This window comes from Sorex araneus, chromosome 4 (genome assembly GCF_027595985.1).
Source record: "Sorex araneus isolate mSorAra2 chromosome 4, mSorAra2.pri, whole genome shotgun sequence".
In the NCBI taxonomy this organism is placed as follows: Eukaryota; Metazoa; Chordata; class Mammalia; order Eulipotyphla; family Soricidae; genus Sorex; species Sorex araneus.
In genome coordinates this window covers 198209381-198237225 of record NC_073305.1, presented here as the reverse complement: position 1 = coordinate 198237225, position 27845 = coordinate 198209381, and the positions used below count along the sequence as shown (strand labels likewise).

General features: G+C 60.8%; 1 protein-coding gene across 1 annotated transcript; it reads right to left on the bottom strand.

Annotated features, from left to right (window-relative positions):
• Nucleotides 1–8765: 8765 nt before the first annotated feature.
• TMEM270 (transmembrane protein 270) lies at nucleotides 8766–13259 on the bottom strand. Its single transcript, XM_004620865.1, has 4 exons — nucleotides 13191–13259; nucleotides 10418–10852; nucleotides 9861–10063; nucleotides 8766–8850 (listed from the first exon to the last, which is right to left on the bottom strand). The coding sequence occupies exons 1-4, from the start codon at nucleotides 13257–13259 to the stop codon at nucleotides 8766–8768; spliced, it is 792 nt and encodes a 263-aa protein (XP_004620922.1).
• Between the last annotated feature and the right edge of the window lie 14586 nt (nucleotides 13260–27845).

Genomic DNA, 27845 nt, shown 5'->3' with positions numbered 1-27845 from the left:
GCCCAGGAAAGGGGCATCCGCCGCCCGCCCCGCTGCCCCGTCTGGAGGGGGCAGCCCGGCAGGGGGGCGTCGGAGCCGAGAGGGGGTGCGCCCGGAGCTCGGGGCACCTGCTGGGGCGCCCCCAGGGACCTGTCGGGGCAGATTTTTGCCTGCACAGCCGTGGCGGGCCCGTGTGGCCGGAGGGGACGAGAGCCGCTCGGTGATGTGATTTGGAAAACGGATTAATTCATTCAACAAACATTTGCCGCATGCGCGGGCCGTGCCAAGCCCCGAGCCGCCCGCCGAGCACTGAGAATCCAGGACTGGGTCAGCACCGCCCTCCTGCCCCGTACCCTGGAGAGACCCACGACGGGCCGGGAGGGAGGGGACACACCGGGCTGGCGGGGGGCGGGGGGGGCGCCTTCTGAGACACGCCAGGCCGGGCTGGCCCGGGGCACCGGCTCAGGAAGCCGCAGAGTTTGGGAAAGGAGAGGTCCCCATCTGATAAAGAACGAACACCCCCCCCCGCCCGCCCTCCGGCCGCCGGCCCCCGGCCCAGAAACCCCTCCCATCCGCCCTGGCCAGCCCAGCACACCCACGCAGCCGGGAGGTGAGAACTCCAGGTGGAGCGGGCCGCGGAGGTGAGGGTCCCAGCACCCACCTGGCCACCACGGCCTCCGCCACGCCCAGCAGCGGGTGCTGGAGGACGGGGAGCCCAGGGGCCCCCAGAGGTCTCCACTTGACCCCCACAGGACTGGACGGTGACCAGGACCTTGTCCGCGACCCTGGGAGGAAGCGGAGGCCGCGCGGCCGGGCGCAGGGAAGAAGACGGAGGGGCAGGCGGCCGGCCGGGGGCAGCTAAGGTCAAGGCCGCCAGCCGGCTTGTTAGCGCCCCTCACGCCCACCTCGCCTGCGTGCCAGCGACTGTTTTTGTCTTGGGGGGGTGCGGGCGGGGGTGCGGCTCAGAGCCTGAGTGATGAGTTAAGTGACAATGAATTTGAACCACATGGAGCCCCGCTTAAGGGGAAAGTGTTTTGGTGAAACGCAGCTGGGATTTCATCAACCCACACCCCCCAGACGGTACAGAAATAGTCGGGGCCCAGCCGGCTCTGACCCAGAGGCCTGGCCCAGTTTCGTCACCCCCGTCCTGGAGAGAAATTCCCAGTGGCCGCTTTCCCTGAATTGGGTTTCGTAACCTCTTTGTTTTGGTGGCTGTTTGCGGACCCGTCTGGGGTGTGCGCAGACCCGCAGCGAGCACGAGGGGCCGCAGACCTCCGAGGGGCGGGTGGGGGGCTGGGTCCGGGAGGCAACCCCCGGCCCCGGCTACGTGGGCAGGACAGGGAGCCGCTGGTCACGTCCAGCTCACCCCACAGGGGGAAACGGAGGCCAGAGATGAGGCCTGGGTGGCCTCGGACAGCAGAACCCAGGGACGCACCCGCCCCGCCACCCCCCTGCTGAGCCAGCACGCCGCTGCCCTGCCCAGGGCCTGGCACCCAGGACGTCTGCCCCGACGCCCAGCTCCCAGGAAGGGCACGGAGAGCTGGGCCCCCTGACAGGTCGAGAAGGCTGACAGCCCCCTCCCCGAGCAGTCATGAGCCCCTCCCCGGGAGATGAGCTAAGGGCGGCCCCTGGGGTGCAGGTAGAGAACAGGGGTGTCACTTCCAGGAGGCCAGGTGTGGCAGGGGCACCCCACGCCGGGCTCGGACAGAGCCTCCAGCCGCAGTTCAGAGGTCCAGACGGGCTGGGGTGGGGGGTCGCAGCTGTGTAAGCCCCTTGGAGAGCCTGCTCCCCTCCTGGTCACTCAGCCAGGGCCCCCTTCCGGCCAGGCTGCTGGGCAGAGCAGGAAGCCCCAGGAAGCTCTGACCCTGGGGCAGGGGGTCCAGGCAGGAACCCAGGAATCTGCTGATTCCCAGACCCGGGGACTTCAGGTGCGCAAGACAGTCGGAGGCGGGGGGAGGGGGGTCCTGTCCACGGGGCGGACCCCTGGACCCCAGAGGTGGGGGACGCTGACCCCATCCCCCTCCTCCCACTCCCGGCTGGCCGCCCAGCACTGCCGGGAGAGCAGGGGATGTGGGGGGCGGCAGTTCTCTTCCTCTACGGACTCAGCCCTGCTGAGGGGGGCGCAGCCTGTGCCATCAGGTACCCCCCAATGCTGCCACGGCCTTGGCAGCGCCCCCTGCCACAGGGTCCCCACCTGGGCAAGCAGAGCTCCTCCTGGGAGCACGGAAGGAAGCCGGGGCCCCGCCTACCTCTCTGCCCGCCCCTGCCACGAACCCCAGGACCACAGCCCCTGCGGGCGGCCTCCCCGCGGTGGCCAGCCCCCCGGGCCAGCTTGTCAGGCTGGGACTCACCGAGCCTGGCCCCTTCGGGGGGTCGGGGCCAGGGAGCCGCTCAGCCTGGGGCAACCTGCTCCCGCGACAAGGCCTGGCAGAAATAAATAAATAACGCAAAGGGGGTCGGTGTGAGGACGGTGCCCCGGGCCGGCCTGTCCGCCCGGGCAGCTGAGGGGCCTCCCGGGGCCGCCCCTGTGGCGTCACAGCTGGCCAGCCTGCTGCCAGGGTGGCCGGAGTCGTGGCGAGCACTGCCCAGGCACCTGGGTCGTGAGCGTGGCCCGGGCTGAGTGAGGGCCACAGCCTTGAGCGGGGAGGGGGCGACACTAGAAGGTGCCGGAGGAGGGCCGAATGAGCCCCCTCCCCCGCTGGGTCCCACGGCCTGGGGGCGGCGGGCAGGACACAGGGGAAGGCCCCAAACTGACCCGCTGCTGCCCCGGTGCCAGATTTCTAGAAGGGTCAGGAGAAAGGCTCAGGTGACGCAAAGACGGTCTCTGCCGGACCCTCAGGAACTTCCCCTCCACACCCAGACCCCAAAGTCCTGGGGAAGCAGGACCCCCCAGCTCAGCTGACTCTGCTCCTTCTGGGCTGCGGGGCAGCCGCCACTCTCACCCACCCCTTCATGAGTGGGTAGTCCCTTCGCCTCGGGCGCCCCATCTGTGGAATGGGTCTGCGGAGGTCAGGAAGGAGTTAATGGAGGGGAAGTCCCCCGCCCCCCCACTCCGTACCTGCCCTGTGAGGAATCCTGTGGAGCCTCCTCCGTGCTCGCCCCGAGTGTCCGTCCTGCGCTCGGGGACGCGAGTGCCACGCCCGGTTCTCCACTGCCTGGTGCTCAGGGCGGAGGCTCCGCCCTCAGGAGCCCGTTCCATCAGGACCAGGGCGCTGATAAAGGCCGGCCACTGGACGCAGGATGGGGCTCTGGGCGCACCCCGGGGCCCTGGGTCAGGGCCGGCCTGAAAGCCCCGGCAGGCCCGGTGTCCTGGGCAGGGAGGCAGGTGGCTGAGGGTGCAGGCTGATCCCGGACCCCGGTGCCGGCCTCCCTGCTGGCTGCCACCCCACCTCTTGGGCCAGCGTCCCTCCAGCCGGCTTGCCCTACCCTGTGACGGGGAGCCTTACCACTGAGACCCCGGCAACCCCCACCCTGTGCCTGTGGCTCCCCCAGATCCCCCCCAAGTCGGCAGGGCAGGGAGGGGCTGGGCAAAGGGGCGCGAGTGCTGGAGGGTGAGGTTCACCTCTGCCCGGCCCCCGGGCCACAGGAAGGGCCAACCTACCCCTAGAACCCCTGGGCTGTGATCCCCAAAAGGGTAGGGTCTCCGGGGGGCATTTCCAGGGGCCCAGGCACGGGTGGGCAGGTGCCGGGGCGCCCTCCCCACTGCCCACGGCCATGCACGGCCCCTTGGGCTCCCTCGTGCCAGCCCCGGTGCCCTCGGGTGACCTGCTCCCTGGTCCTGCCAAGGCACAGGGACGGGCAGGGAGGAGGCAGCATTCCTGGGGTGCGAGGTGGGGGGTGGGCGCCGGGACAGGGACCCCGTGTCACCCCCGACACTGCCCAGGGAACATCTTGCAATGTCCTGGGCACCCCCAAAAGGGGAGGGCAGGCGGGCGGTCCTGGGGTCCCCCGAGGCCCTTTCAAGTGGTGCCAGGCGCCCGCCCCGTGAGTCAGTGTGGAGTGGGGGCTGTCACCGCCCGCAGGGACGTGGGGCCGAGTCCAGCCCAGTCCGCTGTCCCGGGCGGAGGCGGCAGAGGAGGAGGGAACGCTGGTGCCCGAGGAACCCCCGATCCGGGCAGGGAAGCCCCCGCTGTCCGGCCTCCAGCCCCGGGACCCTCCAGATGTGTCGTGGCAGAGACAGGGACGGGAAGATGGGAGGAGTTGCCCGGACCCCAGATGGGCCGTCCTGGGGGCCAGCTGCAGACCCAGATGCTCGCTCGGCCGACGGGCTCGGAGCCCGCAATGGGCTGCAGATGTGCCTGGCGGGGGTGGACACGCTCCAGATGAGAGCTGTCCCGGGCAGCTGCAGGGCTCAGACCCCTCCCGCACCCCAAGCCCCAGCTCAGGAGAGTTCCAGGGCGCCCGGGGCCCCAGTCTCACGGGCACCAGGCTCCAGCCGGACCCCAAGGAGAGCAGAGCCGAGGGTGCCCCCAGGGCAGGCCCTGCCCCCCCATTCCAGCCCCTGCCATCCAGCCGAGATCAGAGGCTCCCTGGTCAGGGGCCGGCTGGGGAGGGCACCCAGTTTCCAGCCCCAGAAGGACCCAGAAGGAGGCTGCCCTCGGCCTCCCCCTCTCCCCACCACTGTGGCCCGACAGGGACCTGTGGGGGGCAGTCTCAGCCCCCACTCCAGACCCTCAACCTCCCGGCTGAGGGGCTCCGTCTCTCAGCATCCCGAACTGCCAAGCTTGGGGTCCCCACCTCTAACTCTCTCTGTGGCCCCTCCCACTCCGGGCACTCGGCCAAGCCCGGAGGTCTCTGGGCTGGGGGGGGATCCTGTGAGATCTGGAAAGAGTCTTCCTATGGGGGCCAGAAGGGGGACGCTCCCAGGCCTGGCCCTCAACCCCCCACTGGACACCTGGGAGCAGCCCCGGGGGACCCAGAGACCCCCACAACAGTCTACCCGCGCAAGCCCCCTCCTGCCCACTCCTACCGGCAGCTGGGGGTCAGACTGAGAGGTGGAGCACAGCCGGGAGAGGGCAGAGGGCAGAGGGCAGGGCCCAGTACCCCTTTGTCTGCTAAATTCTAGCTCCCCGGGGGCTGGAGCGATAGCACAGCGAGGAGGGCGTTTGCCTTGCATGCAGCCGACCCGGGTTCGATTCCCAGCATCCCATATGGTCCCCTGAGCACCGCCAGGAGTAATTCCTGAGTGCAGAGCCAGGAGTAACCCCTGTGCATCACCGGGTGTGACCCAAAAAGAAAAAAAAATTCTAGCTCCCCATCTTGGCCACGGCCCTAGATGGACACCGAGGTCAGAGGTCAAGGGTGAGCTGACCATGGGGCAGCTGCCAAGAGCATCTGGGGAGGCCTGAGGGTGGGACGGCCTGGCCCAGCTCCCCACCCGGTGCCTCCCGATCCGAGTCGGCCCAGGTCCAGGTACCCAGGCCGTGCCATCTGGCTGTGCAGGCGGCATTTGGGGCACAGAGGACCCGGGCTCACAGGTCACTTCAGGCGAGTGCTCTGGGGGGCCCCGCAGGTGGAGGCCTGCTCGGAGCAGCCAGGGGTGCAGGGGGCCCCCTCAGCCCACAGATGGAAAGAAAGGCGCGGGCAGATCCCTGGGAGCCACTGCAGGAACAGCGGGAGCCTGCCCGGAGCTCAGCCGGGCAGAGGGTGGAGTCCAGGGACCCCCCAGCCTCAAGACCACTCTGGCCAGGCCTCCGGGCTCTGCCTGCACACCCCAACCTCCGAGCAGCTCGCCCCAAGAACCCCTCCTCCCCGGGAGTAACAAGGTCAAGATGGGGTCAGGAGCCCCCAGGAGCCCCTCCCCAGGGCAATGGGCGAGGGGGTGAGGTGAGGAGGGGGCCAGGGTCAGTGGGAGGCCAGGACTGAGGAGGGGTCCCTGGTACTGGGGTGGGGCGCCCCGGCCTGTGTGTCTTGGCCGAGGCGGACCCCGGGCCCGCCAGGTATGTAACAATCCCAGCCATTTCCTGCCCTATTAATGTGAAAGGGGCTGATATAAATATGCGCTCAGCATAAATAAATACCGGCCGGCGGGCTGCATAGCAGACGGATTGCATGGCGCAGCCGCAGCCCGCCAGCGCGCCCCCACCCGCCGCCACCCCCCACTTGTTTTCCTCCCACCGGCCAGGGCCTGAGACAGAGGGACGGGCGGCCCCCCGCCCTGCAATCTCCAATAGCCCCCTAGCCTCGGAAGGCACCAGCCTGGGGAGGGGGCCTGGGGGCCCAGCAGCCCCCAACCCATCTGGGGGCGGAGGGCACTGCCCAGGCACAAAGCCCTCGCTCCCGGGATGCACAGGTGGGGAAACTGAGGCTTGCAAGCTCTAGGGACCTCGAGTCCCAGCTTCCTGGGGCTGGGGCCCAGGGCTCTGGGGCCACACTCCCACCTTCCTGCTCAAACGAGTGATTCAGGGGTCGAGACCCCCTATTTGGGGCCCCAGTGCCTGGCAGAGCCGCGTGGTGGACAGGCCTTTCCTCCCTGGGTGCCCCCAAGCCCGTGACCAGCACCCTCATCACACAGGCACCAGGCATGGGAACAGCTCCCGGGGGGCAGGCGGACCCAGGGCGCAGAGACAGGGCTGGACCGCGGGCACCAGTCCCGGGGCCTTCTCCTGCACCTCAGGAACCCAGGGGAGGGCACGGGATCATCTTCTCTGTCCCAGAGACCCCACCCCAGGGCGGACGCAGCTGAACCAGCACCCAGAGGGGCCCGCACTCCCGTCTCAAGAACCAGGTCCAAGGAGGCAGGACCCACACAAGGCAGATCTGGGGCCAGAGGTCCAGACTGCTCCATGGCCCCAGCGCCTCATCAGTGTCCAGCCCAGAGCCTCCTCCTCCAGGAAGCCTCCCCAGCCCTCTCAGCCCCAAGGAACAGCTTCTGGGCCTGGCCCTGCCTCCCAGGCTCCCATCCCTCCCCCGGGGCCCACGGGGGTGCCATAGCGCTCCCAGCAGAGAAGGAGTGGGTGACCATCTGCATGATATGACAATAAAAACATAGTATGAGATGAATACCCAAGGACAGTAGAAACGAGAGCCAGGATGACTGGCCCACGGCTGGAGACTTGCCACAAGGGGTGGGAGGCAGTTGGGACAGAGAAGGGACCACTGTGACAATCATCGTGGGAAATGATCACTCTGGACGGGAACTGGGTGCTGAAAGGAGGTAGCGGGATATGCATGACGACCTTTCAGTAAGAGCACTGCAAACCACAGCACAGGGAGAGAGAGACAGAGAGAAAGGGAGGGAAGGAGAGAGACAGAGACAGAGAGAAAGGGAGGAAAGGAGAGAGACAGAGACAGAGAGAAAGGGAGGAAAGGAGAGAGAGAGACAGACAGAGACAGAGACAGAGAGAAAGGGAGGGAAGGAGAGAGAGACAGACAGACAGAGACAGAGACAGAGAGAAAGGGAGGGAGGGAGGGAGGGAGGAAGGAAGGGAGGGAGGGAGGGAGGGAGGGAGGGAGAAAAGAAAAGTGCCTTCCATAGAGGCAGGCTGGGGAGGGGGTGGCGGGAGGGAAACTGAGGACACTGGTGGAGGGATGGATACTGGAACATGTATGACCAAGCCCCAACCAGGAGCAACTCTATAACTGCATATCATGATGATTCCATAAAAAAAATAAAGGAGGGGAAATACAATTTTAAAAATTAATTTTTTTAGGGGGCTGGAGCGATAGCACAGCGGGTAGGGCGTTTGCCTTGCACACGGCCAACCCGGGTTCGATTCCCAGCATCCCATATGGTCCCCCGAGCACTTCCAGGAGTAATTCCTGAGTGCAGAGCCAGGAGTAACCCCTGAGCATCACCGGGTGTGACCCCCCAAAAAATTGATTTTTTTTTTAGGAAAGGAGGCAGGAGGCTCCAGGGGGTGTCCCTGTCCCCAGCAGCCTTCGAGCAGGGTGGGAGTCGACCCTGAAGGAAGCGCTGAGCAGGATGGGGTGGCCCTGGACCCCCGATCAGACATGCCCACCAGCTGCGTGAGGCCTCAGCCCCAGGCCCCCGGGACATGGTAGATGGTGGGTGCCAGGGCGCTGGCGTCCAGAGAACTCTCCAGGAGAGGTGCCAGCTCCCAGCCTCCCCCTCACCCACAGGCCTCAAGGCTGCCCTGGGGGAGTCGGCAGCAGCCGGAAACTGAACTGGCCTCAGCACAGCTGCCCAAGGAACTGACCAGCAGTGTGGGCGGCTGGGAACAGGCAGTGACAGGGGCAGAGCAGCCAGAGCCCGTTGGGGACGATCTCATGTGTCCCAAGGGGCCTCGCCTGGCAGTGCTCAGGGGCGCCTCCCAACTCTGTGCCGGGGGGGGGGGTCACTCCTGGTGAGCTGGGGGGTCAGGTCCAGCTCTGAGACGAGATGGGGAGACCCGCACAAACGTGGGGTTGGCAGGAAGGACCAGACCAGCCACATCTGCAGGTGGGGGGGGTCACCTCGTTCCTAAGACGGGGACAACACAGCTTCCCGCACACCCCCTGCCCCTCCGCCCTCCCCACCCTCCAGCTCAGCGCTGACTCCCCCAACACCCCTCACCTCCGCCTTCCCACGACCCTCTTCACTCTGGGGCTGCTCTCCTCTCCTGCCCCCTCCCACCCGGCCCCCCAGCCCCCATCCAGCCCCCAGTGGGCACTCCAGAGCCTCCGTCCCAGGCCCTCCCACCACGCCAGGAGCCAGCTCGGCACCTCCTGGGCTCCCAGCAAGCTTTGCGCCCCCAAACCCCCGGCACGTTTGACCTCACCAGGGCCTAGAGGACCCACTGCACGGCTTCTGCCTCCTTGGCCAGGGGGCAGCCCTGACCAGCTCCTCAGACTGGAAGGAAGTCTGGGGGAGGCAGGGCCGGGTCTGGGAACCAGAATGCAGGGGAAGGCAGTACAGAACTCTCTAGAACTCTCACTCCCACGCTCGCCCCACCTCGGGCTTGGGGAGGGAGGGAGGACAATGGAGGGATGATGGAGGGAGTCAAAAGGGGAAGCACGAAGGGATGATGAAGGGAGGGATGGGGGAGAAAGGAGGGATGGGATGAAAAGATGAAAAGAAGGATGTTGGGTGGGTGGGAGAATAGATTTATGGGTGAAGGGTGGGTACATGAATAGGTGGGAAAGTGAGTGCTTGAGTGTCCCATAAGCAAATGAATGTTCTTTTTAGACTGACTCAGAAGTGAAACTGCTTCTCCAAGGAATTCTCTAAACCCCTGAAATGTGAGGACCTGGCGCCCTCCAGAGGCCAGAGACTCTAACTACCCCTATCCCCTAAAGCTGGGCACGCGCAGGCCTGAGCAGACCCAGAGAAGGCTGAGAGTTCTGGGAAACAGACTCCGGGGACCAGCTCTGCTCCTCCTTCTGAGATGCTGAGGAGGTCCCCTGTGACTCAACCTTCTCAGCTGCGAAATGGAGCCAAACTGGGGCTGGAGCGATAGCACAGCGGGTAGGGCGTCTGCCTTGCACGAGGCCAACCCAGGTTCGAATCCCAGCATCCCATATGGTCCCCTGAGCACCGCCAGGAGTAATTCCTGAGTGCAGAGCCAGGAGTAACCCCTGTGCATCGCCAGGTGTGACCCCAAAAAAAAGCAAAAAAAAAGAAAAGAAAGAAATGGAGCCAAACCTGACCGTGCAGCTTTGAGCTTGAGCAGAAAAACAGTGTAAAGCTGGTCTCTGGCACCTGCCAAATGCATCTGTCCCAGAAGTACCTCGGGGTGCATGCACACACTCGCGTGCACCCCCTGCACACACACACAGACACGCAGGTCTGCACACACGTCCAGCTGAGGAGGGAAGAGGAACAGAAAACAAAACCCTCAGCCTGTTCAGTGCAGGAAAGCAGATGGGGACACATTTATTCTCCAAGGGCTCCACGCACTGGCCTGGGCTCGGGGCCCGGGGACTCGAACAAGGGCCCTGACTCCTGGAGCTCAGCTTCCTGGGCCTGCGCCAGCTGGGCAGCGTGCTCGAAGGCTGCCTGCAGCAGGTGGGAGGCCAGGCAGGTGGTCCAGGTGACGAGGTAGGCCAGGTGCCAGGAGGTGAGGGCCATGCTGCTCTCCACCCACCAGTACAGGCGCTTCAACAGGGCCAACAGCTCCGTCACCGCGCGGTTCTCCAGCAGGGCCTGGGGCAGCCAAGCACAAGGCAGGTGGCTGTTGTAGCCACTTAACCACCCGGCCCTGCCCGAGCCCCGCCCACACACCTGTAAGGCAGCCAACCCCGATCCCACCCTGCCCTAAATCCGCCCTATACCCGCCTCCGACCGTCTGACTCCGCCCCTCGCTTTGTAGGGCCGCCTATCCCGCTCCGCCCTTCCTAGCTCCGCCCCTAGCCCGCCTCCAGCCGCCGGGCCACGCCCACCCACCTTGCAAGCAGCCGGCCCCGCCCAGCCCCTCCCTAGCTCCGCCCCCTCCCCTTCGCTCGCTCATCTTATTGGACAGCCAACCCCCACTGCGCTCCGCCCATCCCGCTTAGCCACCTTGTAGGACCAGCGGCCCAGGCCGCAATGCCGGGCTTTCTGCAGCAGCCGCCAGCCCAGCAGCACAAACACCAAGGTCGCCAGCAGGAGGCTGTGCACACACGACAGCAGCGTGTCTGTCCAGGTGGCTAAGGACAGGCCTCTTGGCTCCAGGGCACCGGACTGCAGGGGGCCCAAGCCCAGGGCCCGGGCACAGCCCTGCACGACAGCCCACGCCAGGCGAGGTCCCTGCAGCAGCAGCCACACCGGGACCTCTATGAGTGTCAGCACTGCCCGGAGGGCCCGGCCCACAGGACAGCCAGCGAGCCCAGGCAGTGGGTGGTCCTGCAGGCCGCTGGGCCCCTGGGCCTCCCGGCTCAGCCCCGACAGCCAGTGGTTGAACAGGATGATCTTAATCAGCAGGAAATTGTAGACGTACACCCGGTTCTGGACCACCTGGCAGGGAGGGGGGAGTTGTCATCAGCCACCCGAGCAGGCATCCGAACTGCCCTCCCCCCACTCTCGGCTTCCCCTCATCCGGGACAGCCGCTTGTGCCTTCGGGTCCGTCCCTTGTAAGGACCCGTTCTCAGGAGGAAAGGAGTTTTGGTTACTTCCCTTTGGATGTTCCAGTAAAACCACAGGCGCGGACAGGGAGATGGTGCCTACATGTGAGCTTTCGCACACAGGACCCAGATTCCGTCCCCAGCACCACAGGGAGTGCCCCCAAAAAACTGAGCCCAAAGTATCCACTAGTGTGGCCCCCAAGCAACAAGCAAGCAAGCAAAAATAATCCTCTAGCTCAGCGGTCTTCACCCACAGGGCTGGGGGTCCGCGGGACAGAGAGGGATGGAGAAGAACCCAGCTCTGGACTGAAGGGCAGCTTTGCCGAGTTGTCGCTGTGGACCCGTGTCCTCCAGTCCTGTCCTTGGCCCCTGCAATTTCCAGGACTGCAGCCCGCGGCAGTCACAGTCCCTGCGCCTGGACTGCCCTTTGCTCCTGGTGTGAGAGGGCACTGTGGGCTGGGGGTGGGGTAGAGCTTACGACCAGTCCCGGGAGGGCTGACGGGGAGGAGGAGACCCAGACTTCGCCCCTGGTCCCCCATCACTGAGCCTGCAAACCGGGGCTGGAGCGATCGTACAGCGGGTAGGGCGTTTGCCTTGCACGCGGCCGACCCGGGTTCGATTCCCAGCATCCCACAGGGTCCCCTGAGCACTGTCAGGAGTGAGTCCTGAGTGCAGAGCCAGGAGTAAACCCCTGAGCATCGCTGGGTGTGACCCAAAAAGGAAAGAATATAAAAAAAGAAGCCTGCAAAACCCGGAAACTGCACCCGAATTCTGGAGCTAAAAGGCCCGTTCTGAGTCCCAATCCCTAGCAAAGCCCCTGCCCCCATCAGAACCCCACGTACCCTGTGCAGGACCCCCAGAGACCCTGGAGATCCACATCCAGTTTAACTGTGAGCCCTCCCGGGGCGGGGCCTGCGAGCCAAGAGGTGTGGCCTATGTGCGAGGGGCGTGGCCTGTATAATAAGTTCGTCCCCCTGGTGGGCGTGTCTGAGGGTGAAGGGGTGTGGCCTACAGAGCCGAGGGGCCTAGACCATGCTGGAAAGGGGCTGCAAAGAGGGGCGCTAAGAGAGGGTTTGGAGTCAGCAGCGCCCAGAATTAACGGAGCAGGGAGGAGACCGACCTGTTAGCACCTACCCTGACTGGCAAGATTGGTTTTAGGAGAGAACAGGGGCGCAGAGAAGCAGCGTCAGTGGGCCCGAGGCACACAGGAACGCGCGCGGTGGGGAGCAATGCCCATGGAGTCTCTTTCTACAGTTCTTATCCCGGCCCACGGAGGGGTCATGACTTGGAAATGTGGCCCCAACTGTCAGCATGTGCATAGATTGGGGGGCTCCCACACACTGCTCAGGGAACCCAGGGGTCACTCCTGATCTACCCAGCCAAGCAAGGGTTTCATGCCCGGGTCCTACTGCGCCCGGAACCACCTGGCCTCCAGGGCCACACCTGGTGATGACTAGGGGCCTCCAGTATTTGGGGGGGCGCGTAGTATTAAGGGTTTGAACATGGGCCCCCTAAGTGTCTCCTCCCACCCCCATTATTTGCATGTTTAAAAAAACAATGAGGGCAGTGAGATTGTACAGTAGAAGGGTGCTTGCCTTGAGACCTCCAACCCATGTTCCCATGGGTCCCCAGAACCCCGCCAGGAGTGATTCCTGAGTGCAGAGCCAAGAACCCCCTGAGCACTGCCAGGTGCGACCCAAAAACCAGCAAAAAGACAGGTGGGGGCCAGAGAGATAGTACAGTAGGTAGGGCTCTTGCCCTGCTCACGGCTGACCCCGCTGTGATCCTCCCCAGGGCCCCGTCTGGAGTGATCCCTGAGTGCAGAGGCAGGAGTGAGCACCGTCAGAACTGGCCCCCAAATGAACAAAACTTAATTTAACATCAGTACTGAGGGGTGGCTGTCGATGGAGCCCAAGAGGCAGTGCACGGGCCTCGAACGGGAGGTCCTGGGCCCCTTCCAGCCCCCACATGGTCCCCTGAGCACCACAAGGCCTGGACACTTCTCCCCAGGCCCCGCCCCTAGCTGGGTATGCCCCCCCAAGCAAAAACAATAACCCGCTTCTAAAAGGGAGAAAGCAGGTGGGGAGAACAGTGCTCAGCACGCAGAAGAGACGGAGCTTGCAGAGTGGAGCCAGCCCCGAGGAGGGGTCAGGGGACCCACCTGGGGTGCGGGCGGCCCTGCAGCTGAGCAAGGCTGGAGAAGCCCCCTGCAGCCCCCCGACCTTCTCACCAGCACTGAGAGCTTCACTGCCAGCAGGAGTAGCCCCAGGAGGCTGGGTCTGGGCGGGCCGGAGTCCATGCTCCCTCTGTCCTTCCTGCAGCTGGACGGGGCAGTGACCTCACAGAGAAGAGGGTGGGGGCCTCGTTGCCGAGGTGACCCGGTAGCCCCCCCAAGAACCCTTCTCTCTGTCACTTGCCCCTGGAATGAAGCTGGGGGGAGGGGAAGGAGCGTTTCCTTGCAGGCCCCGGGAAAGTTGGGCTGAAAGCGGGGAGGGAGGCCACCGGGAAGGGGGCAGGACCCTCCTGCACCACCCCAGCCAAGCCCCAAAGGGACACAGCCCATCAGAACCGAGGGCCAGGCCGCAGTGACAAGAGCCTGACCTTGCACACGACAGGCCCGGTTTGAGCCCCTGCACCCCAGATGGTCCCTCAAGCCCCGCCTCCATGCAGAGTCCTGAGTACCACCACTTGTGGCCCCAAAATAACAACACTTTTTTTTTTTATTATAAGCCACAGAGCCAGGAATAACCCCTGTGCATCGCCGGGTGTAACCCAAAAAGAAAAAAAATAAATAAAAAATAAATTATAAGGGGTCTGGAGTGATAGCACAGCGGGTAGGGCGTTTGCCTTGCACGCGGCCGACCCGGGTTCGATTCCCAGCATCCCATATGGTCCCCTGAGCACCGCCAGGAGTAATTCCTGAGTGCAGAGCCAGGAGTAACCCCTGTGCATTGCCGGTGTGACCCAAAAAGCAAAAAATAAATAAATAAATAAATTATAAGGCTCAAGAGCCATCAAGGAGCCAAAGCAGCGAGGTCACTGGAAGTAGCTGCATTAAGTACTGACCACGGAGGCCAAACCAAGAGTGAGAAGAGGCAAGTAGACAGGAACCAGCCAGAAGGGGTCAAAGAGAAAGGGCAGAGATTAAGGCGCGTCCTGCCTGCCACCACGCCAGTCCAGTCCCTGGCACCTCATGTGCTCGCTCTGACCACAGCTGGGCAAGACCAAAAGTAAAATAAAATAAGATGAAAATGAAATACTGTAAGGAGCGCCACAAATTAACCCTGCAGGGGGGGGGGCTGGAGCAATAGCACAGCGGGTAGGGCGTTTGCCTTGCACGTGGCCGACCCGGGTTCGATTCCCAGCATCCCATATGGTCCCCTGAGCACCGCCAGGAGTAATTCCTGAGTGCATGAGCCAGAAGTAACCCCTGTGCATCACCAGGTATGACCCAAAAACCAAATAATAATAATAATAATAATAATAACCCTGCAGGCATGAGATGAGCACCTGGATCCCAGTGCAAAGCTGGGAAGAGCGAGAAGAGGGGCAATGCAGGAGGCGAGCAGCAGAGGGCGCTGGCAGCCGGCTGGACGCCCAGGAAGGGCAGGACAAAACAATGGGTGCCCTTCAGCAACAGTGGCCGAATTTGCCCGGGGGTGCCTGCGTCCCCCCACCCTCGGAGGGGGAGAACAGGTTAGGGCCACCTGTGCCCTGCGGGAATGCTAACCCTAGGGAACCAGTCTCCTGTCGCGGCGGTGGGCACGCCTGCCCTGGGCAGAGAGCAGCAGGACCACGACAGCCGTCCCCCAGACGGAGGTGCCAGGGCCGAGAGGGGGCCCAGTGGGCTGAGCATAGGCTTTGCATGCAGAAGGGGGGCCTTGAGCACTGCCAGGAGTGACCCCAGAGCCAGAAGTAGCCCCTGATCCCTGCCCCATGTGGCCCAGGGACATAAGCAACACGAGAAACCAGGGGCTGAAGCGGTAGTAAAACAGGGAGGGCACTTGCCTCGCACCCAGCTGACCTGGGCTCCATCCCCAGCACCCCACGGGATCCCCAGAGCACCGCCAGCTGTGGCTCCTGACCTCAGAGCCAGCGGTAAGCCCTGAGCACTGCTGTGTGTGGCCCCAAAGCCAAAAGCATAAGAGAAAGAAAAGTGAAAGAAAACAGTGGGTTCCAGACACAGACACCTGGGGAAAGGTCTAGAACCAAGCACCAACTCATGGGCAGAAGCGGAGGGGCCCGCGGAGGCGTCTCTCCTTCCGAAAGACCAAAGGGACAGTGCGAAACGAGCTGGTGACCGAGCGCCCCCAGAAGGTGCCATGCCCCACGCTAGGGGGGCCAGAGGGGAGCAGGCCTGGGGAAGGGAGTGGGCGGCTGAAGAAGAGTTTTGCACTTGAATCCACCTCCTCTCCCCCACCCCAGAATAATTTCAGGAGCACAGGATGACTGCAGAAACATTTGGTGAGTCAGTGAACGAGGGAGTGAACAAGTGAATGAGTGAATGAATGAGTTATCAAGAGAATGAGTGAATGAATGAGTTATCAAGAGAATGAGTGAATATGTGAGTGAATGTGTACGTTAATAAATGAACGAGTGAATGATGAGTAAATAAATGAGTGATTTAATACATGAGTGAACTAATGAACGAATGAATAAGTGAATGAGTAATTTAATGAATTAGTGAACTAATGGGTGAATTAATGAATGGGTGAATGAGTATATGGATAAATGAATGAGTGAATGAAGAAGTTTAACGAATAAATGAATGAATGGCCTCGGAGTTCCTTCCGGTCAGGCAGGACAGGAGGGCAGCAGGAACTGCATTCACGGGCTCCCCCTTACTCAACATCTAGTGACCTGGGAGCTGCCCGCCAGCGGGCCTGTCCTAGCTGTGCGCGGGGAGGCCGGCGGTGGGGGGCGCCGTTACCCTGCAGTTTGCGCTACCCAGCGAGGAACCAGGACAACCTTCTCCCGCTGGCCAAGGTCTGGCGCCGCCGACGGTCAGGAGCGCCCCCGCGGGTGCAGTACCCGACCGCGACCGCGCGAGGGCAGCAGACACCGGGGCGCGCGGCGCGGTTGGGCGGCCCGGGTTCTTGTTTTGGTTTGATTTTGCTTATTTTGTTTTCTAGCCCCTGAGTCCGGTTTCCAGGCAACAGCACCGTTGCGCCACGCCCGAGAGTTCACCAGGTGCAGGTCCGGTCAGGCCTGGGCTGCTGGAGGCGAAACCACGGAGGTAGGCTTGGACGGCCGCCAATATTCGATATTCCTCCCTTCTTTTCCCTCCCAAGCCAAAGCCGCAGTATTTCAGCTCTTTTTCTTTTCTTTTTTCTTCTCTTCTTTTTCTTCACTCCTTTTTCTTCTCTCTCTCTCTCTTTTTTTTTTTTCGGAACTACATCCTAGAAAAAAATAATCGACAAATACGTCTTACTGGAATCTGACCGTTTTTTTTTCCTAAAAGATGACGTCATCGAAACACTTAGCTGCTGTGACCACGGTCAGAGCACAGTGAGGGACTTTCCTGGCTGGAGGGAGAAAATTGCAAGCCGCATCCCTACCCTCCTCACACGCACCCCCCCCACACACACACACACACAGAGTTCCCGGACCCAAAAGACTTAGATCCACTTGGTAGAACTGATTCGATTCCAAAGTAGTACCCACTACTCTATAGCACCTCCCTCAACCTTTGCAGAATCGGGGGTGGGGCAACAGAGAGGTTCAGCCCAGTGTTTGGGGACTGGTGGTGTAAGAGGTGAGCATCTCACAGGAGAGAAGGAAACTCTTGGGGCCCGAGAGAGCATACATCTGGTAAGGCATTCGCCTGGCAGAAAACCAACCCAGCTTCAGACTCTGGCATCCCTCATGGTCCCCCAAGCACTGCCAGGAGTGATTCCCGAGTGCAGACAGGAGCAAGCCCTGTGCACCATGACCCAAAAACCCAAAGAGAAAGAAAAAAAAGAAATTTTAGAATGTCTAAAATTAAAATGAGGGGGGCTGGAGCGATAGCACAGCGGGTAGGACATTTGCCTTGCACTCGGCCGACCCGGGTTCCATTCCCAGCATCCCATAGGGTCCCCTGAGCAGCACCGGGAGTAATTCCTGAGTGCAGAGCCAGGAGTAACCCCTGTGCATCGCCGGGTGTGACCCAAAAAGGAAAAAAAAATAAATTAAAATAAGAGGAGGAGGTGCAGAGAAAGAGTCCCGCGGATAAGGAGTCTGCCTTGCACACGGCTCACCCAAGTTCAGTCGTCAGCATCCCGTGAGCCCACCAGGAGTAATGCCTGGGGCAGAGCAGGAGGAAGCCCTCAGCATTGCCAAGTGTGGTCCAAAAGCAAACAAACAGAAAACCGGGTCAGGCTGATGGTAGCAAGGGCCGGGGGGACAGGCTTGGCAGCTGGTGGTCCAGGTGTGTCCCCCAGAACCTCTGACAGTGGTGGGATCATCGTCCTGAGCTCTGAGCAGGGAGCAGCCTCTGAGCACCACCAGGTGTGGCCAAAACCGGGGAAAAAAAAAAAAAAGCAACAAGCTGGGAAAACTTGCTTTAAAATATGTGCAAATTTGTCAAAATGAATCACCCCCGGGTGTTCAAACCTTATTTATAAGCCAACATGTGGAAATACTCATTTCTAACAAACTTGGAGTTTAAGAGTTGGTTTCAAAATTCCAAAGCAAAAGCAAAAAAAGAAAAAAATGGTCAGCTCTGCAGGAGGCAGCCGGCACCTTAGAATTCCTGCTAAGGGGGCTGGAGAGACTAGACAGTGAAGAGGGCGTTTGCCTTGCCCGGGGCTGACCTGGGTTTGATCGTGGGCACCGCATAGAGTCCCCCAAGCACTACCAGGAGTGATTCCTGAGTGCAGAGCCAGGAGTAACCCCTGAGCACTGCTGGGTGTGGCCCAAACTTCCCACCAAGAAGTCCTACTGAAAAGGGCCAGGGGGCCAGCAAACCACAGCCCCACATAGCTGAGGGTCTGCCGGTCCTGGATTCAATCCCGACACCAGGAAAGTCAGCAGCAGGGTTTTTGCTGGTTTGGGTTTCGATTTTTTATTTTTCTTTTTGGGTCACACCCAGCAATGCACAGAGGTTACTCCTGGCTCTGCACTCAGGAATTACTCCTGGCGGTGCTCAGGGGACCCTATGGGATGCTGGGAATCGAACCTGGGTCGGCCGAGAGCAAGGCAAACGCCCTACCCCACTGTGCTATCACTCCAGCCCCTGCGTTTTGATTTTTGTTTTGTTTTGTTTTGTTTTTGCCAGGAATAATTCCTGACTGCAGAAGTCAGAAGGAACCTCTGAGCTTTGTGGGGTGACCCCTGAGCACAGAGCCGGGGATCCCTAAACAGAACCAGGTGGGACTCAATAGCCAAAAAATTCCATCTTTACAGAAAAAAAATATAGAGGCCGGGGAAATAGTACCGTAAGAGATAGTACAAAGCTCTCGCCTTGCACACAGCTGACCAGGGTTTGATCCTCGGTGCCCCATGGTCCCTGAGCACTGTCAGGATACAGAGCCAGGAGTAACCTCTGAACCTCTCCTGGTATGACCCGAAAGAAGCAAAAATAGATTTTTTTTCTTTTGGCTTTTTGGTTCACACCTGGTGATGCTCAGGGGTTACTCCTGGCTCTGCACTCAGAAATTATTGCTGGTGGTGCTCAGGGACCCTATGGAATGCTGGAGATTGAACCCAGGCCAACAGCATGCAAGACAAATGGCCTACCCGCTGTACTATCGCTCTGGGCCAAAATAGAATTTATTTTTTTAAAAATAAAAAATTAAAAGAAGTGCTAGTGGCACCAGGGGAGAGTTAGAGGAACCCATGCCTGATGCATGTTCAGTCCTCACATGTGTCACATGTTGCCCCTAACATAGCCAGGTGCAGGTCTGGAGACCCGCAAGCACCACCAGGGGGACCTAGGCCCCAGCACCCAAGCATCTCAGGCCATTGTCCTCGGTGGCCAAGTATGCCGGGGGCGGGGGGGGGGGGGGTCTGCCAGGGGAATTCAGCTTGGGAGGGAAGGAGAGTAAGGGATGGGGAGGGGGAGAGAAGGAAAAGAAAAGAATCAAAAAGAAATTCCAGGGGTCGGGTGGGAGAAACACAGGCGGGCCGCTTGCCTTGCACACGGCCAACCCAGATCCCATCCGTGGTACCCCTTAGAGTCCCCGGAGTCTGCCAGGAGTGATCCCTGAGCACCGAACCAGGAGTAAGCCCTGACCACCACCAAGTGTGGCCCATTCCCAAAAAAAGAGTAACCCCAGGGGCCAGAGCGATAGTACAGCAGGGAGGGCACTTGCCTTGCATATAGCTGACCTGGGTTCGAGCCCCAGCATGCGATAGATTCCCCCAAGCCCGCCAGGAGTGATCCCTGAGCACAGAGTCAGCCCTGAGCAACGCGGATGTTCCCACCACTCCCGCAAAAAAAAAAAGAGAGACCTCAAAAGTCCCAGGGAGACTGTTCCATGGGCTAACCCATGCAGGAGACCTGGTCTAAATCAGGTCTGAGCATCTCCTGGTCCTCTGAGCACTGCCAGGAGTCACCCCCAGGCAGTGAGCTGGGAGGGGCCCCTGTGTACCACCAGGTGTCGCCCCCAAGTCAAAATAAATAAAAGGAAATCCTAGAGGTTCCAGGGGGCTGGAGCGATAGCACAGCGGGTAGGGCATTTGCCTCGCATGCAGCCGACCCGGGTTCGATTCCTCCATCCCTCTCGGAGAGCCCGGCCAGCTACCGAGAGTATCCTGCCAGCACGGCAGAGCCTGGCAAGCTACCCGTGGCGTATTCGATATGCCAAAAACAGTAACAAGTCTCACAATGGAGACGTTACTGGTGCCCGCTCGGGCAAATCGATGAACATCGGGACGACAGTGCTGCAGAAGTTCCGGGGAGCTGGCTCACAAAGCGAGAGCACACCCTACGTGCGGGAGCCCCTTCACTCCCAGTACTGCACGGTCCCCAACACTGCGGGGCACCCAGCACCACCAGGAGGGACCTCTAGACCCTGAGTACCCCCCAGGTGCGACCCTCAAAATCCCAGAGTTCTCCGGAGATGATTCCGGAACTCGTACTTTGTTACAGGAGGCCAGATTCGAACCCCAGCGCCCCAGGCTCCCCTGAGCACACTGAGAATGAGCCCCAAGAACAGAGAGGGGCGTCGCCCCGAGCATCACTGTGTGGCCTAAAAAACCAAAGAGAAAAGCGAAGGAAAGATATCCTGCGGCCACCTTGCTCCTCGCCCCTCAGGTTCCCCTCTAGCTTCTGCCTCCGGGCGTCTCCCCAGACGGGAACAGCCAAGAGAAACACACAGAACCTCAGAAACAGCCCGGGGGGGGGGCGGGGGGGGGAGGCTGGAGCGATAGCACAGCAGGTAGGGCGTTTGCCTTGCACGTGGCCGACCCAGGTTCGATTCCCAGCATCCCATATGGTCCCCTGAGCACCGCCAGGAGGCATTCCTGAGTGCAGAGCCAGGAGTAACCCTGGTGCATCGCCGTGTGTGACCCAAAAAGAAAAAAAAGAACAGAAAAAAGAAACAGTCCAGGAATCTCCAGGTACTCAGGAGATCCCCAATAGCTAAGAAATTCCTCCAAAGAGACCGAAAAATCAGGTCAGATACAAACTAATGACTCACTAGACACCCAACACAGAGGCCAAAAAGAAACCACTGCAGGGTGATGAGAACAGAAAGACGCAGCAGCTGGCCGGAATCAGGTGAAATGCAAATGGAACTGCTGCGGAAGATCCTATCTCAGACTCATTTGCAAAGCACAGAGAAACTCCACCACCTCCGGCCTCACTCAGACACCGCCCACGTCTGCAAGAGGTTTCCAGGGGTCCGCCACGACTGACCCATGCACATCACCCCTTGGCCCTGAGCTACAAAACTGATGAACACGGGCCGGAGCGATAGCACAGCGGGTAGGGTGTTTGCCTTGCACGTGGCCGACCCGGGTTCGATCCTCGGCATCCCATATGGTCCCCCAAGCACCGCCAGAAGTAATTCCTGAGTGCAGAACCAGGAGTAACCCCTGAGCATCGCTGGGTGTGACCCAAAAAGAAAAAAAAAAACCAAAAAACTGATGAACAAGGCAGTGGGGGGGCAGGGTGTGAAGATGGCACCGGAGGTAACAGAGGGGCTGCGGTGCAGGGTGTGGGTTGTGGCCATTCTGGTGTAGAGGACGCAACCACGTACGGTCAGCGCTACAGTGACCGCGTTACCAACGGTTAAAGAAAAATAAAGGGGAGAAATAATGTGTGTTGTGCAAAGCCAGGGCTGAGTAAGGGAGCAAAACAATCAGTTCCCTTTCTGTGCAACCTTATCTCCCCATCAGCCCACCTGCCCACCCCCAGGTGGTTTTCACCACTCCCTAATGGGGTGCAAAGTTTGAAAAGCATGGCTTCCACAAACATCCGCTGATGAGCGAAGGAGCATGTGCCCAGCTATTTGTGGCCGTGGCTGTTCCCATTAACCCGGGACGGATGAATGGGCTGGGTGGGTCTGGGCGCGGTGACTCAGGCGCGTTTAGCATGAATGAGGGGTGGCGTCACCGTGGTGGGGAAGCACCGTCAGGAGACAGTGTTGCCTCGGAAAGAAAGTTGGAGAGTGTTTGCAGAAACTGTTTCCCAAGTTTCTACCGAACACAGTCCTACGCATTGTTCTTGATTCATCATCTGTCAGTCGCGGAGTAAAATTATAAACCGAGAGCGCCCGCCCCAGCAGGAAGTCGGTTTCGTGTCGGTTTCAGGGCCCCTGTGACACCTCCAGGAGCCAGTGGCTCCGGGGCTGGGAACACGCGGTTCCGTGCCCGTTGGACACGCCGGGGAAGGAATAGTGACCCAGTGCCCCCCCTCCCCGACCCCAAAGTCAGGGCCAGGCTCCTGCAGACCCCGAGGTGTGTTCCAGGACGCTAGTGGAGAGAGGAGAGCTCAGGAATTAGCTCATCAAATTAGGCTGTCAGAACGGGGTTCCAGCTGGGCATGTTTTATTAACGATTAAAACCGAGCCGCGAGGCCTCGCCCTCCCATTAGTGACAGGGGACGCTGCCTGCTCTTAATTGTTTAACAAAGCCAATTAGGTCTCTTTAAATAATAATAATAATAATAATAATAATGAAATACGGAGGGATGAACATATACAAGGGCTTGTTGTACTCGCCTCTTCTTTTGTGGGTGTCTGGAATTTTCCATAAAATGTTTTGAAAGGGCCGGAAGGAGAGAGAGCCCCGTGGCCAGCGCAGGCCTGGCCTGCAAGAGGCCCGAATTCTATCCCCAGTGCCACACATGCTCCCCGGAGCCACTCTGGGGGTAGCCCCTGAGCGCCACCCGCTGTGAGCCCAAATCTTGTTGTTTGAGGGAGGGCCACACACGCCGGTGCTCTGCAAACACTCCTGGGGGTGCTCAGGGGATCATAGGGGATGTCCAGAATTGAACCCGGGTTGGCTGTGTGCAAGGCAAGCGCCTTACCCACGTATTGGCACTCGGGCCACCCAAAATGAACAACAAATAAACAAACAAAAACAAAAACAGCTGCTCTTTAGGCCACTGGGGGAGAGGCAGAGGCGGGAGCCGCGTGGGTGCCCGGTGGCCTGGGGCCCAGCTAGAGGCAAGAGCTGCGCTGGGTGGGGCGCCTTATGTGGGGGCTGTGGCCTGTGGGGAGAAGTCGGGGAGTGAGTCCAGAGTTCAGGCGACAGTCAGCTGGGAGGAGCCGGAGACAGTCGCTCTAGGTAAACAGTGTTTAAGAGCACGAGCAGGTGACCTCACCTGGGAAGTGGGTGTCGATAAGGGCCCCCTGCGGCGCTCCTGCCTCCCAGGCCGAGGAGGGGGGAGGGAGTGGCCACCCAGGATAGGGGAGGAACTTCTGGGCCTGCAAAGTACAGGGAAAGGAAGGTGCTTGGCTAAGTACTGGGAAAGGAAAGTGCTTGGCTAAGTACTGGAAAAGGAAGGTGCTTGGCTAAGTACTGGGAAAGGAAAGTGCTTGGCTAAGTACTGGGAAAGGAAGGTGCTTCTCCCCTCCCCACACCCACAACTCCTGCCTGCACCGGGGCGGCCCTCACACGTCCCTGCCGCCGCCCCGCGCCCTTTCACTGGCTCCCAGTAGGTGCTCGGGAGATCCTGGGCCTCTCCCAGCATCCTCAGCCCGCCGGAGACTGACCTGGGGTCAGCTGTGTGCGAGGCCCCTGGACTGGCCCTCCAGCCCCTGGGCTCCAGCCCTTTGGTCACTCTCCGCTGCCCTTCCCTTGGTCACTGCGGTTGTCCCCGGGACCGAGGCTCGGCCACACTTCATGAAGGGGGTTGCATGCTCAGCTGCGGGCCTGGGGACACACACACACACCAGCGAGTGGGCTCTCAGGGGGCTGCCCCGAGTGCACAGAGATGCCGGCAACAGCCCTCCCCGAGGCCACGCTCCCCCCACCCCGAGCCAGGCCGCCGGGCGGGGGTCATCCCTGGCCTGCCACGGGAGGCCCCGCGTGTCTCAGCCAGATGCAGGAGGGCGACAAGCGCATCTGCTCTGTGTGACGGGCAAGAAGGGGCCGTGGGGATGGGAGGCTGCTGGGCCTCGAGGGCCCGCTGTCGGCCCCCAACCCCTGACTGGCCCCACAGCCTCCGACGCGGCCCCCTGGGGGCCGTCCTTCCCCAGGACTCAGGCCCCGCCCCCCGCGCCCCACGTGGCTTGCAGGCCTGCTCCCCGCTGTGCGCGGGGGCAGGTCCCCAGGCCTGTGTTTCTCAGCCACCTGCCGCCTCCTTGGCCACAGCCACCGCCCCGCACCCGGCCGTCAGCCACGAGGCGGGAACCCCCGCACGGTTCTTCCCTCTCTCCCAAAACTCGTTTCTGGGGCTGGAGCGATAGCACAGTGGGGAGGGCATTTGCCTTGCACACAGCCGACCCGGGTTCGATTCCCAGCATCCCATATGGTCCCCTGAGCACTGCCAGGAGTAATTCCGGAGTGCAGAGCCAGGAGTAACCCCTGAGCATCGAAAGGTGTATGACCCAAAAAGAAAAAAAAAAAAAGCAAAAAAACAAAACTCATTTCTGCCCCTCACCCCACTTAGGCAGCAGTTGGAGGATGGGAACCCCTGCCCCAAAGGGGGTCACTGAGCAACAGGCAACAGGCTTTGGGGTTCCCCAGACCCAGGACTCGAAGATCTAGATGGATCAGAGGAAGCGAAGGAAGGCCTCGAGCCCGGGAGAGGCAGCAGGTAGGACAGGGGTGCGGGGGGCAGGAGGGAGGGGGGGTTGGTGAGGAGAGGGTGCCACAGACGGTGTTGGGGTCACCCCTTCCTTAAAGTGCCCACAGTGGTAGTTCTCAAGAGGGAGCCCCCCACCCTCCCATGGAGTGAGGAAGGATCCTGGCTGGGCCTTGGCAGGAAAATCTACTAATTCGAGCTTTTGTTCAGGCACCACAGCTGGACTGTGCGTGTGGTCACCTGGCGATGGTGCTGGGGAGCCACGCGCAGTGCCAGGGTTCTAGCCATTGCTACAACCACAGAGCCAGTACCTCTACCTCCCGTCTCTCTTCCCAGCCCTCAGTGTGGGCATCTTAATGCCCCCCCGAGTCTTCCTGTTGAGCCCCTCCAAGACCACCTGTCTAGACGTGCTCCTGGGGTTTCAAAGGAAAGTGAGGTACGGGGTGGACACGGGCCCAGCAGGAGCAAAGACCACTGGGAAGGGGCAGAGAAGGGGCTCTGACCCCCCTTCCGGGGACTGCTCAAAATCAGGGGACACAATTAATATCGAGGGCACACAGGGCTGAGGTGCAGACTGGAGGCCACCGCCAAGGCCCCGCCCAGGGATTAAGAAGGGAAGTTGGGGCGGATCGGCCGGCTAGCCAACCACGCTGCCCTTTCTTTCCCTTCTTTATGTCACGCTGACAGATCTGGGGACAAAGGCCACCGGGCAAAAAGTGGCAGAAAAAGCAGGTCAGAGCCAGGTCCCTGGGGGCACCCTGGGGTCCCGGGATGCTCTGCCCAGACTCTCTTCCCTCTGAGTCTGCGTTGAAGTTTCTCCACCCGCAGCTGAGCCCCGCAGGGCGCGTTCCCCGACCCCTTTGGACTCAGGCCCATCTGGGTTTGGATGTTGGCAGTGATCTTCCTCTTCTACCTCTTCCAAGAAGGCTCTTGCCAAAGTCACGCTCGAAGGGAACGACGGTTGTTATTACAACAGGCCAGTCCAGAAATCTCGGTGACTCAGTCCAGAGAATGTTCCTTTCTCATTCTTTCCCACCCAGGGCAGCTGGAGGGGCCGGGCAGGATTCCTCCGAGCGTGTCTCTCCTCTGGGTACCCCTAACCCACCCCGAGGGCCCTGGGAGTATTTACAGTCCGATGGGACTTGGAATGCCTCATCCCACCCCCATTCTGTCGGTCAGCTCTGCCCTCTGGGCACACCGGTGGGCAGAGGCGGCAGAGAAACACAGAGTCGGGGAGAAGAGTCCGAGTTGGGAATGGTGTGTGCCAACACCGGAGGCCCAGCCACTAAGGATGCTAGCCTTTGGAGCTGGAGCGATAGCACAGCGGGTAGGGCGTTTGCCTTGCACGTGACCGGTCCAGGTTCGATTCCCAGCATCCCATATGGTCCCCTGAGCACCGCCAGGAGTAATTCCTGAGTGCATGAGTCAGGAATAACCCCTGTGCATCACCGGGTGTGACCCAAAAGGAAAAAAAAAAAAAAACGAAACTAAGGATGCTAGCTGTGCTCACGTTTTTTGGTTTTTTTTTTTGTTCTTTTTGGTTTGTTTGGCCACATCCAGCAGTGCTCAGGGCTTACTCCCGGCTCTGTGCTTGGGGATTAGTCCTGGAGGTGCCCAGGGGAACACAGAGAACGCCAGGGAGAGAACCAGGGTCCCCCATGTGCAGCCAGCGCCTTCCCCGCGGTGCTACTGCTTCCGCCGCCCCGCCCCCACCCCACCGTGCTCAGTTCTGAAGCCTCATTGCACACTGCTCAGCAGCGCCGAGCCCCCCCCTTGTCGACCCCTCTTCCTGGCCCCCACTCTGGCTCTCTGGGGTGCCTCCAGCTTCACACGCGATGCTGCTAGGGGCCCTGAGATTGGGGGGGCGGCCTCCTGCTGGCTGGGCGGCCCTCCCAATTCTTCTTTCACTCTGTGCCACGTCGCCGTTCCCAAATCCCAGGTGCCACTGGTCGTACCCCAGACGGAGACTCTGCCACCAGCCTGGTCTCTCCTGGGCTCGAGGGCTGGCCTCCTCGGGCTGGCGACGTGGCCAAGCCTCGCACGCCTGAGCTCCTGGCTCGGCCGTGGGCATGTCTCGCTCTCTGCCACACACAGCTGTGGGTCCATACTGAGCACCTGCACACACTGGGTCACGGGGCCCGGGGGGATCACACTCTGGGGATCCCCAACGTCAGCACCACTGGGACCACCCTGATAGCTCATCCACTGCTGAACTACCCCGGATTCCAGAAAGGCCAGTCAGTGTGAACTGTCCTGCTGCCTGATGGACCCTCCTGCCCAGATAAAGGTCAACACCCCACTGCCTTCCATATGTTCCCCTGGGTCTAGAAGGGCCATCCAGGGGCCAGAGCGACAGGACAGAAGGGAGGGCGTTTTCCTTGCACACGGCTGACCCGGGTTCGATTCCCAGCATCCCATATGGTCCCCTAAGCACCACCAGGGTAATTCCTGAGTGCAAAGCCAGGAGTAACCCCTGTGCATCGCTGGGTGTGATCCAAAGAGAGAGAGAAAAAAAAAGAAGGGCCATTCATCCTGTATGATTCTTCAGAGCACCCTTCTACCTGCCCGGTTTACGAATCACTTGAGAAACATTTACTCTGTTAAATTTTATTTATTTTTGTTTGTTTCTTTATGGACCACACCCAATGATGCTCAGGATTACTCCTGGTTCTGCGCTCAGGAATTACTCCTGACAGTGCTGGAGATTGAACCTGGGTCAGCCGTGTGCAAGGCAAGCTCCCTACCCACTACACTGTCGCTCCAGTCCTCTATTCTAATGTGGGTTTCTTTTTGTCTTTTTGCTTTTTGGGTCACACCCGGCGATGCTCTGGCTCTGTGCTCCGGGACCACCCTTGACAGGCCCTCGGGAGACCGTATGGAGTGCCAGGGATGAAATCCAGGTCGACTGCACACAGGGCAAGTACCTTACCTGCTGTACTATCCCTCCAGCTCCAGAATTTTATTTTTCATTTGTTTGATTTTTTTTGTTGTTTTGGGGTCACATCTGGCGCTGCTCAGGGGTTCCTCCTGGGTCTGCCTTGCCTGCCGGGTTCTGAGACTTGGGCTGCAGAGAAATCACCAGGAGTTTATGAAATCGAAATCGCAGCTTGCTGAGCCTCCCCCTCCCCCTCGGCTGGCACCTGCCAGAGCTCCATTCCCCTTCCAGCACGTCTGGGGTGAGGCCAGGAAATTTGCATTTCTACCAAGGTCGGGGGTTCTGAATCAGCAGGTCTGTGAATCCAGGCTCTGAGAAGCAAAGGCTCCGGCGGTGTCAGGAGGCCACTCGTGGCTACGTAAGGGACTGAAACCAGCATTCAAGTCCAAACTCCGCTGCCCAGGCGCAGGAGCGCCACTGCCAGTTTCCAGCAATGCACGCAGCAGGCTGCAGCCCGGGCAGGGATCGCCTCGGAACTGTTCCGTTACCGCGGGAGGTGCCACGGGACGGCGTTGCCTCGACCCTGCTGAGCGTTCACCCAGGAAGGCTGATCCTAGCTACCTCCCTGCCCCGCAGAATTCCCACAGCCTGAAAGCAGAGGCTCAGCGGAGCACAAAGCGTGCCAGGGGTCCACAAGGGTCCCAAACGCAGCCCGGAAAGCGTTCGGAAAGAGCCCGAGACCTTCCGAGGCGGGAGCCGAGCCAGGAGCTCTGAGCTCATTGGCTGGTGGTGGAGAGGGTGGGGAAAGGGTTGCCGTTGCTTTTTTCTGATTG

Bases quoted from the DNA above. Each gene is read 5' to 3' on its own strand.
- TMEM270 (XM_004620865.1), bottom strand. From the start codon at position 13,259: ATGGACTCCGGCCCGCCCAGACCCAGCCTCCTGGGGCTACTCCTGCTG. The intron at 10,853-13,190 runs GTGAGAAGGTCG...CCTCCCTGCCAG, and splicing joins CAGTGAAGCTCTCAGTGCTG to GTGGTCCAGAACCGGGTGTA. The intron at 10,064-10,417 runs GTGGCTAAGCGG...TGGCTGCCCCAG, and splicing joins TGGGCCGCTGGTCCTACAAG to GCCCTGCTGGAGAACCGCGC.